This window comes from Temnothorax americanus, unplaced genomic scaffold (assembly GCF_048541705.1).
Source record: "Temnothorax americanus isolate GAGA-0224 unplaced genomic scaffold, ASM4854170v1 Scaffold7, whole genome shotgun sequence".
In the NCBI taxonomy this organism is placed as follows: Eukaryota; Metazoa; Arthropoda; class Insecta; order Hymenoptera; family Formicidae; genus Temnothorax; species Temnothorax americanus.
The window spans coordinates 5,211,403-5,226,231 of record NW_027509792.1 but is presented as its reverse complement, the minus strand read 5'-3'; the positions used below and the strand labels follow the sequence as shown (position 1 = coordinate 5,226,231).

General features: G+C 38.8%; 1 protein-coding gene across 4 annotated transcripts in view; it reads left to right on the top strand.

Annotated features, from left to right (window-relative positions):
- Sap47 (Synapse-associated protein 47kD) overlaps nucleotides 1-14,829 on the top strand; it is a 76,584-nt gene that overhangs the window by 15,287 nt on the left and 46,468 nt on the right. For all 4 annotated transcript variants that reach the window (XM_077421968.1, XM_077421966.1, XM_077421967.1 and 1 more), the window contains exon 4: nucleotides 2,566-2,687. In XM_077421968.1, coding sequence (XP_077278094.1) covers nucleotides 2,566-2,687 — 122 coding nt within the window. The remainder of the gene's footprint in view (nucleotides 1-2,565; nucleotides 2,688-14,829) is intronic.

Below are 14,829 nucleotides of genomic sequence, written 5' to 3'. Positions count from 1 at the left end.
CGCAGATTTGGTATACCAACAAATTTATCTCGACGTGACACAAGGGCGGTTATAATACTTGACACTTGTTTGGCGATTTTCGGGTATCTCGGCTGGAGTTAAGCCTGCCGTGTAATCTCAACTCCTGGACTGTGGCACCAATTATCCGATGCGCCTGCATCTTGCGGAGCTGGAAACTGTTATTAAGCGTTATGTAGCGGCACCATATATACGGAGCCACGTGTATTTTACACTGATTCGTGTTTCCTTTAATAGCCGCCTGCTTGCAGCGAATCGGATGGAGATAGGCAAGGGTGAAGGATGAAGCTGCGCGAATTGAAGTGCTTCAATCCGGTTGATTAAATCGCCTTTAGTTTATAGGGGCAACCGAGTTACAGAGGCAATCTCCGCATATCCTTGCCTATGCATGCTAAAGACGCGCCTTCGTAAATTTTCTCGAGGGGGATACGTGCGAATGTTCAAATATCCTTCACAAATGACCTGGCGTCGGTTTATCGCAACGTTGCAGCATTGTTGTGGTACGCAGCTGCCACGTGATACGTAAAAGAAAAATACGTGTCTTTCATTTTAAAGCTGTGTGTTTTAACTAGCTATTCCAGTTTCATTTCTATGGCTCGTATAAAGCGACCCGCTGCACTCGTTCATGATTCCTGTGAGAGTTGTCTCGTCAAAAACCTTTAAACCTTTATTGCCAATTATTCCTTTCCTTTAAATTTCAGGGAAATATCGCGTTTTCGTGACATCTAAAAAAAATTGACTTTTATCTTTATGGACTTACGTTTATATGGATTATTTATCGCTTCGAGGAAATAAATACTTGAGTCTGTTTCGTTAGGAATTTTTATATAACCTAGATTATATAATTATACAAAAATTGGGGTTTGAGATTAAAGCTGACCTGCAATGAGACCGTTTCGTATAAAATTCCTGCGAATCAAATTAGCGGAAAAACGCGCTCGCGGCATTACGGCTTTCCACGAAACTACCTCCAAAGTGCTCTAGGTTACGACGGAATCACGTTGATATGTTGGTTTATACGATGAGGTACACTATGGCGTGGCAGTTTGAAACGCTGCGACCGAAGACCAAGACCGGCCGACCTTTTCCACGAGTCGTTAAAGCTATAAGAAGAGGTGAATCGTTTTTTATTTTACTGAAAGTGTTAAATGTCAATGTAACTTGCCGTCGATGCGTTACGCGAGCAAACGGCAATCTATTTATGACGCGCGGTTTAGACGGCAAAGTGTAATGCGCCGTATATGCCTCAGTATGTCGTGTGTAATGTAACGTTTTTCTCGCGAACGTTATTACATTTTTTTATTTTTTGAATAGTGAAATATACGTCTCGCTTAATTAATAATTCTACCGTTATCCGCGGATGTTAGCTGCGATGAAGCATAAAATGGAATAAATGTACAAAAAAAGGGATTACCACTCTTTTTTTTAACTCGATATATTTCATGCGGGTTCTAAAGTATGGATTTGAAAGAAAAAAAGTTATTTCGTTAAGATTGTACATGAAAAGTATGCATATACACAGATGTATAATTTTGCGATTTGTATTTAATTGCGTTATAGCCACACACATTGAAGACGATATGTGACACAATATTCAACAACAACTAAGGATATGTACGGGTTTTGCGTACCAGTCCACGTCGCACTGAAATTTATATCGTACACCGGGAACATCTGGCGATGGAATACAGCTGAATACAGCGAAAGTTATACATAGCTCGTATTATATTTAACGTCCGAGATCTCGTAACGTTGTGCTTCGGAAAAGCGATTCGCGTCAGTCGCTTCTATCACTATCGCCGCACCATTTCCTTTTCTCATCGGGTTGTGATGAATGGCGAAGTCAGAATTCTTGGCAAAGGAGTCTCGTGAGAAATCTATCTGACGTATCCGGGTTAGAACAAGCCAGTGATACTTCTGAATAGCCATTTACACGTTGATCCGATATCGCGTGATTTTTGGCTACTCAACGTAACAGTGTAGACTTTTTTGTAATATATATGTATAATATTTTTTGCTAAATTCTGACACTTAATATTAAGTCTTAAATGACATGCAAGCGTCATTCATATCTATTTCTTAAACTTTTTAAATTTCTAGACAATTCTTTTAGTGATGTTTAAGTGTCTCGAGTCTTTACTCTAAACTTATGTGTATAACAAAAAAATTGTATGGAATTTAAAAGATTAAAGAAAACGACATGAGAATGATGCATGCTATTTAATAGTTAATATTATAAGTAGTAATCTCTGATTTTTGTTCTGAATAAGTATTTCTGAATAAGCTAGGGAAAAAGCTTAATAAAATTAAATTAAATGGCACTAAGTGTTTTTATTTAATTAGTAATTTTCTAACAGATGAAAATAACATCTCATTTTTGAAAGAAAAATAGTTATAGAACTTTACGCTTGCCTATTTTTATGTAATAGCTATGACCTACTTCAACGGTGTTTTTTACTTTAACACCGTTGAGTTAACTGCGAAGAAAGGTCCTCTTTCACGAACATTGCGTTTATTCTCATTTTACTTTTCCTGTTCTGCCATCAGTTTCCACGAAGGCACTGGCTGGTGCGAAGAGTCTCGGCGGATTCTTGTACAGCGCCGTGAACAAGGCTGGGAAGACCGTGGTGGAGGCCAGCGTGAAGATCAAGAAGACCGTCGAAGAGAACGTGAGTTTTTTCCATTGTTACTATAATCCTGTAAATGTACCGATCGATCCGGCTTTAATGATCTGCGTCACCGCCGTCGTCGGGACAATTTAAATCGGATAGCGAGATATTTTCGAGATTTATTTTGAGTGTGTGAAGTTGGCCCCCCCAAATGATCCAAATATAGTTCTGTTTAGAGTTCTGAATTCTTTTGGACAATAGGAAGAGTTCCTGATAAGTTTTAAAAAGAGTTCTGGCGATTAAAATAACGAAAACACCTTTTGAAAAAAAGGGGGCCAACTTCACGATTTTTTAAATCAAATTTTGAAATCGAATAGTTCTGAATGGTCTAAACGCTTCATTTTGCGATTATCTAGAGTTAATAATACACAAAAAATTTTTTTGGTTAATTAAAAAACAAAAAAAAATTTTGAAAATTTGATTTTAAAATCGAGTAGTTCTGAATGCCTTAAACGTTTTATTTTGCAATTACCTAGAGTTCCTGATACATAAAAAAATTTTTAGTTTAATTAATAACAATTTTTTGGCAAAAGAAAATTTTCAATCATCTCTCGTTCAAATATCGATTATCTTGCAAACCGTTGGCCTAATCGCTCTGAGCCATAAGACTTTTCGTCACAACTCGTCGAGAAATGTCCAAAAGTCCCATCAGAACTATTCGGAACTCTAAAAAAATTTTCGACCTCGGGACTTGAAAAACTTTCAATGTCTGTAAAGTTGGTCCGTTTTTTTCAAAATTCGGAAAAATTTGTTGGAGTTCTGGATTCTCCAGCAAGAGTTCTAGAGTTCTCTATGAATTTTAGAAAGAGTTCCGTTAATTAAAATGACGAAAACACCATTTTAAAAATGGGGGGTTAACTTTACGGCGCCCTCATTTTTGAAAAAATAAATTTTTTTATAGTAGTTCCGGATAGATTTCGATGAGTTCTAAAGTTCCCAATAGATTTTATAGCGCTACGACCAATAATTCAAAAGTTACAGCCCTTTAAAGTGCCCCATTTCGAAAAATTTTTAAGTCCTTAAGGGTAAATTTTTTTTCGGAAATTGGCAGTTCCCGCGGGAGTTCTGGTCGCTCCCCGAAGAGTTCTATTAAAAACTATCAGGATCCGAAGCGCTCCGACCAATATTTCAAAAGTTACAGCCCCTCAAAGTACCGCAACTCGAAAATATTCTAAGTCCCGAGGGGTAATTTTGGGGGGGAAGAAATTCGCAGTTCTCGCTAGAGTTCTGGTGGCCCCCCGAGAAGTTCTATCGAAAACTATAAGGGTCTGAAACGCTCCGACCAATATTTCAAAAGTTACAGCCCTTCAAAGTACCGCAACTAAAATTAAAAAATTATTTTACCGGAGTTCTCGCTGGAGTTCTGGTGGCTCCCCGAAGAGTTCTATCGAAAACTATAAGGGTCCGAAACGCTCCGACCAATATTTCAAAAGTTACAGCCCCTCAAAGTACCGCAACTCGAAAATATTCTAAGTCCGGAGGGGTAATTTTTTTGTTGGAAATTCGCAGTTCTTGCTGAAGTTCTGGTGGCCCCCCGAAGAGTTCTATCGAAAACTGTTACGGCCCGAAGCGCTCCGACCAATATTTCAAAAGTTACAGTCCTTCAAAAAGTGCAACCACCAAAATTAAAAACTTTCAATCATTATTCAAAAGAAATCGCCATATACGGGTCGAGCAATAGATTTAAGACAGCTCAATATTATATTATCTATATGTATATTAAATACGCGTATTTTTCAACATGTTATTTAGAATATTGATTTTATATCTTATCGGTTTTAACATACAAGTATTAACTTTCAATTATCTCTCGATCAAATATCAGTTATCTTGCAAAGACTTTTCTTATATTATGGCTTCTGCACACAGGACGCGGAAACGCTTGCCGCGCGACAAGATGCGCCGCGGTAGCCAATAAACTTTTAGTTCTTATGGAAAAGCAACACGTTGATTGACTACCGCGTCGCTTCTTGCCGCGCGGCAAGCGTTTCCGCGTCCTGTGTGCAGAAACCATAATATAAGAAAAGTCTTTGCAAGATAACTGATATTTGATCGAGAGATAATTGAAAGTTAATACTTGTATGTTAAAACCAATAAGATATAAAATCAATATTCTAAAAAACTTGTTGAAAAATAGGCGTATTTAATATACATATAGATAAAATAATATTGAGCTGTTTTAGATCTATTGCTCGACCCGTATATGGCGATTTCTTTTGAATAATGATTGAAAGTTTTTAATTTTGGTGGTTGCACTTTTGAAGGACTGTAACTTTTGAAATATTGGTCGGAGCGCTTCGGGCCGTAACAATTTTCGATAGAACTCTTCGGGGGGTGACCAGAACTCCCGCGAGAACTGCCGATTTCCGAAAAAAAAATATTTACTCTTAAAAACTTAAAAAAATTTTTTAGGTGTGGCACTTTGGGTGGCTGTAACTTTTGAAATATTAATTGTAGCGCTTCGGGCCATAATAGTTTTCGATAGAATTCTTCGGGGGGCGACCAGAACTCCCGTCAGAACTACCGAAAAATTTTTTTTAATTTTAGAGGTGACACTTTGGGTGGCTGTAACTTTTGAAATATTGGTCGGAGCGTTTCAGACCCTTATAGTTTTCGATAGAACTCTTCGGGGAGCCACCAGAACTCACGCGGAAACTGCCAATTTCCGAAAAAAAATTTACCCTTAGGGACTTAAAATTTTTTAAATGGGGCACTTTGAAGGGCTGTAACTTTTAAAATACTGGTCGGAGCGCTTCGGGTTATAATAATTTTCGATAGAACTCTTCGGGGGGCGACCAGAACTGTCGCGAGAACTGCCGATTTCCGAAAGAAAAATTTACCCCTCGGGACTTAGAATAGTTTCGAGGTGTGGCACTTTGAGGGGCTGTAACTTTTGAAATATTGGTCAGAGCGTTTCAGACCCTTATAGTTTTCGATAGAACTCCTCAGGGGGCCACCAGAACTCCAGCAAGAACTCCGGTAAAATAATTTTTTAATTTTAGTTGCGGTACTTTGAAGGGCTGTAACTTTTGAAATATTGGTCGAATCGTTTTGAAACCTAATAGTTTTCGATAGAACGTCTCGGGGGGCCACCAGAACTCCAGCGAGAACTGCGAATTCCCCCCCCCCCAAAAAAAATTACAATGTTTTCCAGTTGCGGTACTTAGAGGGGCTGTAACTTTTGAAATATTGGTCGGAGCGTTTCGGACCCTTATAGTTTTCGATATAACTTTTCGGGGGGCCACCAGAACTCCAGCGAGAACTCCGGTAAAATGATTTTTTAATTTTAGTTGCGGTACTTTGAAGGGCTGTAACTTTTGAAATATTGGTCGAATCGTTTCAAAACCTAATAGTTTTCGATAGAACTTCTCGCGGGGCCACCAGAACTCCAGCGAGAACTGCGAAGTTCCTCCCCCAAAAATTACAATATTTTTCAGTTGCGGTACTTTGAGGGGCTGTAACTTTTGAAATATTGGTCGGAGCGTTTGGGACCCTTATAGTTTTCGATAGAACTCTTCGGGGGGCCACCAGAACTCCAGCGAGAACTCCGGTAAAATGATTTTTTAATTTTAGTTGCGGTACTTTGAAGGGCTGTAACTTTTGAAATATTGGTCGAATCGTTTCAAAACCTAATAGTTTTCGATAGAACTTCTTGGGGGGCCACCAGAACTCCAGCGAGAATTGCCGATTTCCGAAAAAAAAATTACCCTTCGGGACTTAGAATATTTTCGAGTTGCGGTACTTTGAGGGGCTGTAACTTTTGAAATATTGGTCAGAGCGTTTCAGACCCTTATAGTTTTCGATAGAACTCCTCAGGGGGCCACCAGAACTCCAGCAAGAACTCCGGTAAAATAATTTTTTAATTTTAGTTGCGGTACTTTGAAGGGCTGTAACTTTTGAAATATTGGTCGAATCGTTTTGAAACCTAATAGTTTTCGATAGAACGTCTCGGGGGGCCACCAGAACTCCAGCGAGAACTGCGAATTTCCCCCCCCCAAAATTACAATATTTTCCAGTTGCGGTACTTTGAGGGGCTGTAACTTTTGAAATATTGGTCAGAGCGTTTCAGACCCTTATAGTTTTCGATAGAACTCCTCAGGGGGCCACCAGAACTCCAGCAAGAACTCCGGTAAAATAATCTTTTAATTTTAGTTGCGGTATTTTGAAGGGCTGTAACTTTTGAAATATTGGTCGAATCGTTTTGAAACCTAATAGTTTTCGATAGAACGTCTCGGGGGGCCACCAGAACTCCAGCGAGAACTGCGAATTCCCCCCCCCAAAATTACAATATTTTCCAGTTGCGGTACTTTGAGGGGCTGTAACTTTTGAAATATTGGTCGGAGCGTTTCGGACCCTTATAGTTTTCGATAGAACTCTTCGGGGGGCCACCAGAACTCCAGCGAGAACTCCGGTAAAATGATTTTTTAATTTTAGTTGCGGTACTTTGAAGGGCTGTAACTTTTGAAATATTGGTCGAATCGTTTTAAAACCTAATAGTTTTCGATAGAACGTCTCGGGGGGCCACCAGAACTCCAGCGAGAACTGCGAATTCCCCCCCCCCCAAAAAAAATTACAATGTTTTCCAGTTGCGGTACTTAGAGGGGCTGTAACTTTTGAAATATTGGTCGGAGCGTTTCGGACCCTTATAGTTTTCGATATAACTTTTCGGGGGGCCACCAGAACTCCAGCGGGAACTCCGGTAAAATGATTTTTTAATTTTAGTTGCGGTACTTTGAAGGGCTGTAACTTTTGAAATATTGGTCGAATCGTTTCAAAACCTAATAGTTTTCGATAGAACTTCTCGCGGGGCCACCAGAACTCCAGCGAGAACTGCGAAGTTCCCCCCCCAAAAATTACAATATTTTTCAGTTGCGGTACTTTGAGGGGCTGTAACTTTTGAAATATTGGTCGGAGCGTTTGGGACCCTTATAGTTTTCGATAGAACTCTTCGGGGGGCCACCAGAACTCCAGCGAGAACTCCGGTAAAAAGATTTATTAATTTTTGTTATGGCGTTCAGCGCATCTCCAAGATTTTTTTTGTATTTTGATTCAAAATCACCGCGATTAGATGGCGTGTGCGCCACTAGTGTCGTTGCGGCGATAGTTAATGCAAGGTTCCGCCGTCAGGCGAAGCAGCAGCGAGAGTCAGTTGCGATCTGGCGATACCTTTGTACGGACGAACGTTAAGTAAAAATTATACAGTCCACTTTAATCCCAGGATTTATTTATTCACGACGAATACGTGCATACGCACAAGCCCCCAAGTTGGGAGCATTAACAATTTTAGTTGCGGTACTTTGAAGGGCTGTAACTTTTGAAATATTGGTCGAATCGTTTCAAAACCTAATAGTTTTTGATAGAACTTCTTGGGGGGCCACCAGAACTCCAGCGAGAATTGTTGATTTCCGAAAAAAAAATTACCCTTCGGGACTTAGAATATTTTCGAGTTGCGGTACTTTGAGGGGCTGTAACTTTTGAAATATTGGTCAGAGCGTTTCAGACCCTTATAGTTTTCGATAGAACTCCTCAGGGGGCCACCAGAACTCCAGCAAGAACTCCGGTAAAATAATTTTTTAATTTTAGTTGCGGTACTTTGAAGGGCTGTAACTTTTGAAATATTGGTCGAATCGTTTTGAAACCTAATAGTTTTCGATAGAACGTCTCGGGGGGCCACCAGAACTCCAGCGAGAACTGCGAATTTCCCCCCCCCAAAATTACAATATTTTCCAGTTGCGGTACTTTGAGCGGCTGTAACTTTTGAAACATTGGTCGGAGCGTTTCGGACCCTTATAGTTTTCGATAGAACTCTTCGGGGGGCCACCAGAACTCCAGCGAGAACTCCGGTAAAATGATTTTTTAATTTTAGTTGCGGTACTTTGAAGGGCTGTAACTTTTGAAATATTGGTCGAATCGTTTCAAAACCTAATAGTTTTCGATAGAACTTCTCGGGGGGCCACCAGAACTCCAGCGAGAACTGCGAATTTCCCCCCCCAAAAAATTACAATATTTTTCAGTTGCGGTACTTTGAGGGGCTGTAACTTTTGAAATATTGGTCGGAGCGTTTCGGACCTTTATAGTTTTCGATAGAACTCTTCGGGGAGCCACCAGAACTTCAGCGAGAACTCCGGTAAAATAATTTTTTAATTTTAGTTGCGGTACTTTGAAGGGCTGTAACTTTTGAAATATTGGTCGAATCGTTTCGAAACCTAATAGTTTTCGATAGAACTTCTCGGAGGGCCACCAGAACTTTAGCAAGAACTGCGAATTTCCCCCCCCAAAAATTACCCCTCGGGACTTAGAATATTTTCGAGTTGCGGTACTTTGAAGGGCTGTAACTTTTGAAATATTGGTCGAATCGTTTTGAAACCTAATAGTTTTCGATAGAACGTCTCGGGGGGCCACCAGAACTCCAGCGAGAACTGCGAATTCCCCCCCCCCCAAAATTACAATATTTTCCAGTTGCGGTACTTTGAGCGGCTGTAACTTTTGAAACATTGGTCGGAGCGTTTCGGACCCTTATAGTTTTCGATAGAACTCTTCGGGGGGCCACCAGAACTCCAGCGAGAACTCCGGTAAAATGATTTTTTAATTTTAGTTGCGGTACTTTGAAGGGCTGTAACTTTTGAAATATTGGTCGAATCGTTTCAAAACCTAATAGTTTTCGATAGAACTTCTCGGGGAGCCACCAGAACTTCAGCGAGAACTGCGAATTTCCCCCCCAAAAAATTACAATATTTTTCAGTTGCGGTACTTTGAGGGGCTGTAACTTTTGAAATATTGGTCGGAGCGTTTGGGACCCTTATAGTTTTCGATAGAACTCTTCGGGGAGCCACCAGAACTTCAGCGAGAACTCCGGTAAAATAATTTTTTAATTTTAGTTGCGGTACTTTGAAGGGCTGTAACTTTTGAAATATTGGTCGAATCGTTTCGAAACCTAATAGTTTTCGATAGAACTTCTCGGAGGGCCACCAGAACTTTAGCAAGAACTGCGAATTTCCCCCCCAAAAAATTACCCCTCGGGACTTAGAATATTTTCGAGTTGCGGTACTTTGAGGGGCTGTAACTTTTGAAATATTGGTCGCAGCGCTTCGGATCCTGATAGTTTTTGATAGAACTCTTCGGGGGGCGACCAGAACTCCCGCGGGAACTGCCAATTTCCGAAAAAAAAATTTACCCTTAGGGACTTAGAAATTTTTCGAAATGGGGCACTTTAAAGGGCTGTAACTTTTGAATTATTGGTCGTAGCGCTATAAAATCTATTGGGAACTTTAGAACTCATCGAAATCTATCCGGAACTACTATAAAAAATTTATTTTTTTAAAAATGAGGGCGCCGTGAAGTTAACCCCCCATTTTTTAAATAGTGTTTTCGTCATTTTAATTAACGGAACTCTTTCTAAAATTCATAGAGAACTCTAGAACTCTTGCTGGAGAATCCAGAACTCCAACAAATTTTTCCGAATTTTGAAAAAAGCGGACCAACTTTACAGACATTGAAAGTTTTCAAGTCCCGAGGTCGAAAATTTTTTTAGAGTTCCGAATAGTTCTGATGGGACTTTTGGACATTTCTCGACGAGTTGTGACGAAAAGTCTTATGGCTCAGAGCGATTAGGCCAACGGTTTGCAAGATAACCGAAATTTGATCGAGAGATAATTGAAAGTTTTCTAAGTCCCGGGGTTGAAAATTTTTTTGGAGTACCGAATAGTTCTGATAGGACTTTTGGACATTTTTCGACGAGTTGTGACGAAATGCCTTATGGTTCAAAGCGATTAAGCTAACGATTTGCAAGATAATCGATATTTAAACGAGAGATGATTGAAAATTTTCTTTTGCCAAAAAATTGTTATTAATTAAACTAAAAATTTTTTTATATATCAGGAACTCTAGGTAATTGCAAAATAAAACGTTTAAGGCATTCAGAACTACTCGGTTTTAAAATCAAATTTTCAAAATTTTTTTTTGTTTTTTAATTAACCAAAAAAATTTTTTGTGTATCAGGAACTCTAGATAATCGCAAAATAAAGCGTTTAGACCATTCAGAACTATTCGATCTCAAAATTTGATTTAAAAAATCGTGAAGTTGGCCCCCCTTTTTTCAAAAGGTGTTTTCGTTATTTTAATCGCCAGAACTCTTTTTAAAATTTATTAGGAACTCTTCCTATTGTCCGAAAGAATTCAGAACTCTAAACAGAACTATATTTGGATCATTTGGGGGGGCCAACTTCACACACTCTTTATTTCAATCTAGTGTACCACTTTTAATAGGGATTAATTTACAAATAATTTATATACAAATTTTATTAAAAAGATTATGACGTACGATGCAGTGACTATAGGCATTTCATGTCTATTTACGTTAAACCTACGTTCAATTGGAAACGATTGTAAATTAGTGCGTTATATCAACGTTTTCTGGGAATTGATCGATAAACGTTTCGCTATAGTTTTGCTTCGAACTACTTTTTTTTTAGACGCAAACTGCAGAGCTATTTATCCGCGCTCGTTTCGTACCGTTACGTGCACAAGCAAATTGATAACACAGTTTTAATATTCCTCCCGCGTATATTCGCGATGTTTTCACGTTTCGTGTATCGAAGCAAGCACCTGAAATTTTTGCATTGTGCATTTACCACTCGTGCCACCGTCCGTATTACGTGAGTGTGGGTGAATGTCGAATATAGAATAAGCAAAGAATACTATATGTAGAAGCAAACTTATTTTGCAAACGTTTTTCCACGGATGAAAGAAACGTATGCAAATATTTTATTTTTGCTCTTTCGCCCTTTGGAAAAATTCGGTATAGTTTTTTTCTTTCTTTTATCGGCATTGCGCTCTGTCGCTGTCGATATCGGCTCGTAGGATTTATTCTTTCGTATAATGGTACGGGCTGATACATGTGCGCGTACACGTATCCAATGCACGACAGAATATGATGTCCCGTGAGAATTCGCTAAATACGTAAACCGCGACAGGCACTTCCGCAGATTATACACACGCGTATAATCGCGCATCGCGATATATGTTTTGAATATTAAAAGGAATCCTCTTAGTGTGCTTACAGTCAGCTAACTTTGTCTCATAAACGTTAACTCACAATATCGAGAATTTAATGCTCAATTCGCGATAAAGTGAAAAAATTCAGGTTGACATCTTAAAATAATTCGATGACATTTTCATAGAATTGACTGATGCAATTTTTCCTGAAAGAAAAGCGACGCGTGTAACAGCTAATATACATATCGCTATTTCTGCAGTCACTTAAAAAATTGGCGTGTCAAGTTCTCGTAGAGCATTGTGTTCTATATACTTACTGAACGACCGTGGAACTCGCATCAATCAAACAGCCCGATCGCGCATCCGTGCATACCTGCATACATTTCGTACATATGTGCCGAGCAGCAAATGCCGTTAACATCGACGAGCTCTCATACACGACGTGTGATTAGAAGTGCGATTATTGAGAATACGCGAATAGCCGAAATTTATTCCGCGTCCGTTCTTTTTCGAGTGGTGCAGGCCGCTGACATCAGCCTGGCGGTGCGTCCAGCCGAAGAAAAACCACTTTCGCGTTTATACTCTGGTTACTGTGAATAGATATTGGGGGTTTTTGTTCACTCGCCTTTTCATCTTGTTTTTTTTATGGACGTGTGAATGGATGGACGATATGTACATTTGTGATAGCCCAAAACCCGGCATTCGAAATATAGGTCATTAAAGTGCGCCGCTGTGCGATTCGCCTCGCGATTTCCGCGCGACAGATTTATCACGGCCTCATTGCCTCGAAAATTAACGGATTCTCGCGCTAAGCTGTCAAGCAGCTCTATATACTCTTTTGACATGTCAATTCGCGTGTGACAATTATTACTTCTATACAGAGAACTACAATGAACTAATTAATAAGCGACCTATTACAAATTAATAGATAGTATTAATTAGGTGTAAAATAACAATACAGTTCGCGTAATTTGATGCGAGTATAGGATCTCTTACAATCATCATACAATACTTTAATAGCGTATTTTGGAAATTAATGAAAGATAAAAAATCTTGATACAAAAATGTTGTAGTCGGAATAGTTTCCGAATTATATGTGACTAAGGCTACGGTCAACGTGACGCTACAAATGCTTTGGAGCGTTCTTCTTCTCCTTCTTTCTTCATTGAAAGAAAAGAAGAGGAATGCTTCGAAGCATTTGTAGCGTCACGTTGACCGTAGCCTAAGTGGATTGATCACATAGAGTTTACTAAATTGAGTTTATTGCATTTCTATTATTTTTTTATTTCTAATTTAAATGATATTTATTTTATCTTTGATATTATCTTTTGGTTTCTTGCAGGTAAATGTGCAATTACAATTATAATAATCAATTTATATTGTGATAAATAACACGTCAGACTTATTTTAAAATATGCGAGAAGAGAAGGAAGAAGAAAGATTTTTTCTTTGTGCCATAAATTGAATAATTTCCATGTAACAGTTAAAATTTCTCATTATTAATCTGTCAGAATATCAGCAATGGTCAATTGAATGGTAGAACTCAATATTATCCGAGCTATAAAAGTTAACAAAAAATAGTGGATTGATATGTAGTGAACTCTATGCGATATCATTGGTCCTTTTCCACTTTGATTGCTCATTTCGAAAATAATTTTTTGGCGACCTCGCGGACTTCGACATTTTCGTAATTGCGAATTTTGAACTTCAACCAATTATCTCCAGAATTAAAGTATTGTATTCCACGCTTGCATAATTAATATGCTTGAAACATTTAACGAAGTTAGTGGCCTTCGTCAAGTTAACGTCTTTATATCTTTATACCCGATAAATAAACAGTTTTAACAAGTAATACATGGGACGGTGATTGTCGAACGGGGTCGCAATTTTCTCGACTTTCTGCCAGATACATTTTCCAGCGGTCGCGGCAGTGATTTACCACTGTTGCGACCAGTCGCACGTTCTCTGACACTCACATGCACGTGACGTGTAATTTCTCAAGAGACCGATGCACCGTGCGTACGTAGCATCCGCTTGTCCCGAGGTGATCTTCGACAGGTTTACACGTCGGGAAGACATAACGTCGTTCGATCAAGTTGATGCTTGTCACCGTTGATGCATCATTAATGTAACAAAGTTACAATAATCTGAATACGAAGGAATTGAAATAGACTGTTTTAAAAATACAAATTTTAGAAGTGGGATTCATCATTTGACATCATGCAATAATCGATTTTTCATTTTTTTCCTTTATATTATTTTTAAATGTAAAGCGTAATTATCTATCAAAATAATGAAATTAATTTAATTATAGATAACGTTTGTTAACAGTTACTGCAGCAGTTACAAATAGCAGCACCGCGATAGCGATATAGTTCCGTCAGTAGCTTTAACGATGCATCACACCAGGTTTACAATTTTGGCCCTTAAACTTCGGCTTTAATTTCAACCATATAAATTTATATTACGCGCAGGTATATGAAGGGGGCATAAATTCTTGCGCATATAATAAATTCACTCGACGCTGTTACCAGGTACCGTCGAGCATGTATTATCGTTGTAACCAGCGTTACAGGTTGGGATGTACCGATGAATAAGTACTATCACATAACAAACATCGGCAAACAAAACGACACGGAAATTCATCGAATGTTCAAGCATCACGTTCGCGTTTGGGAGTGTGGAATTACGAGAATGCCGGGCGTGTACACCGAAATCGGGCGCATGCATATACGTTTTTTACGTCGCTCGCGCGCGTGTCGTTGATTACGACCGACAATATTGATGGGAAATTTCGAAATGACGTTTTATCACCAACGTCGTTATCGTTTAATCGGTTTGTTTGTAGATATTATTTGGTTAAATTATATTGAATTGACAATTTATTTACATAAAATCGTTTTGTTTATTTATAATTAAGTTTAAACTTTGCTAAACTAAACTTATCCATATGAGTTCGCGTTTGCTTTATTTAAGTCAAGAGTCCAGAAATTTGTCTTTCGGATCATCTTGAAAATGAATATCTTACATAGATCTTGTAGACATATAGTCTAAAGTTAATGCTGTAATATATCTTCCGGAAAAGGCGGTAGTATAGATTTATTTTATATGTTAAAACAGGACAATTTCCGTTGCTCCCTTATTCGTG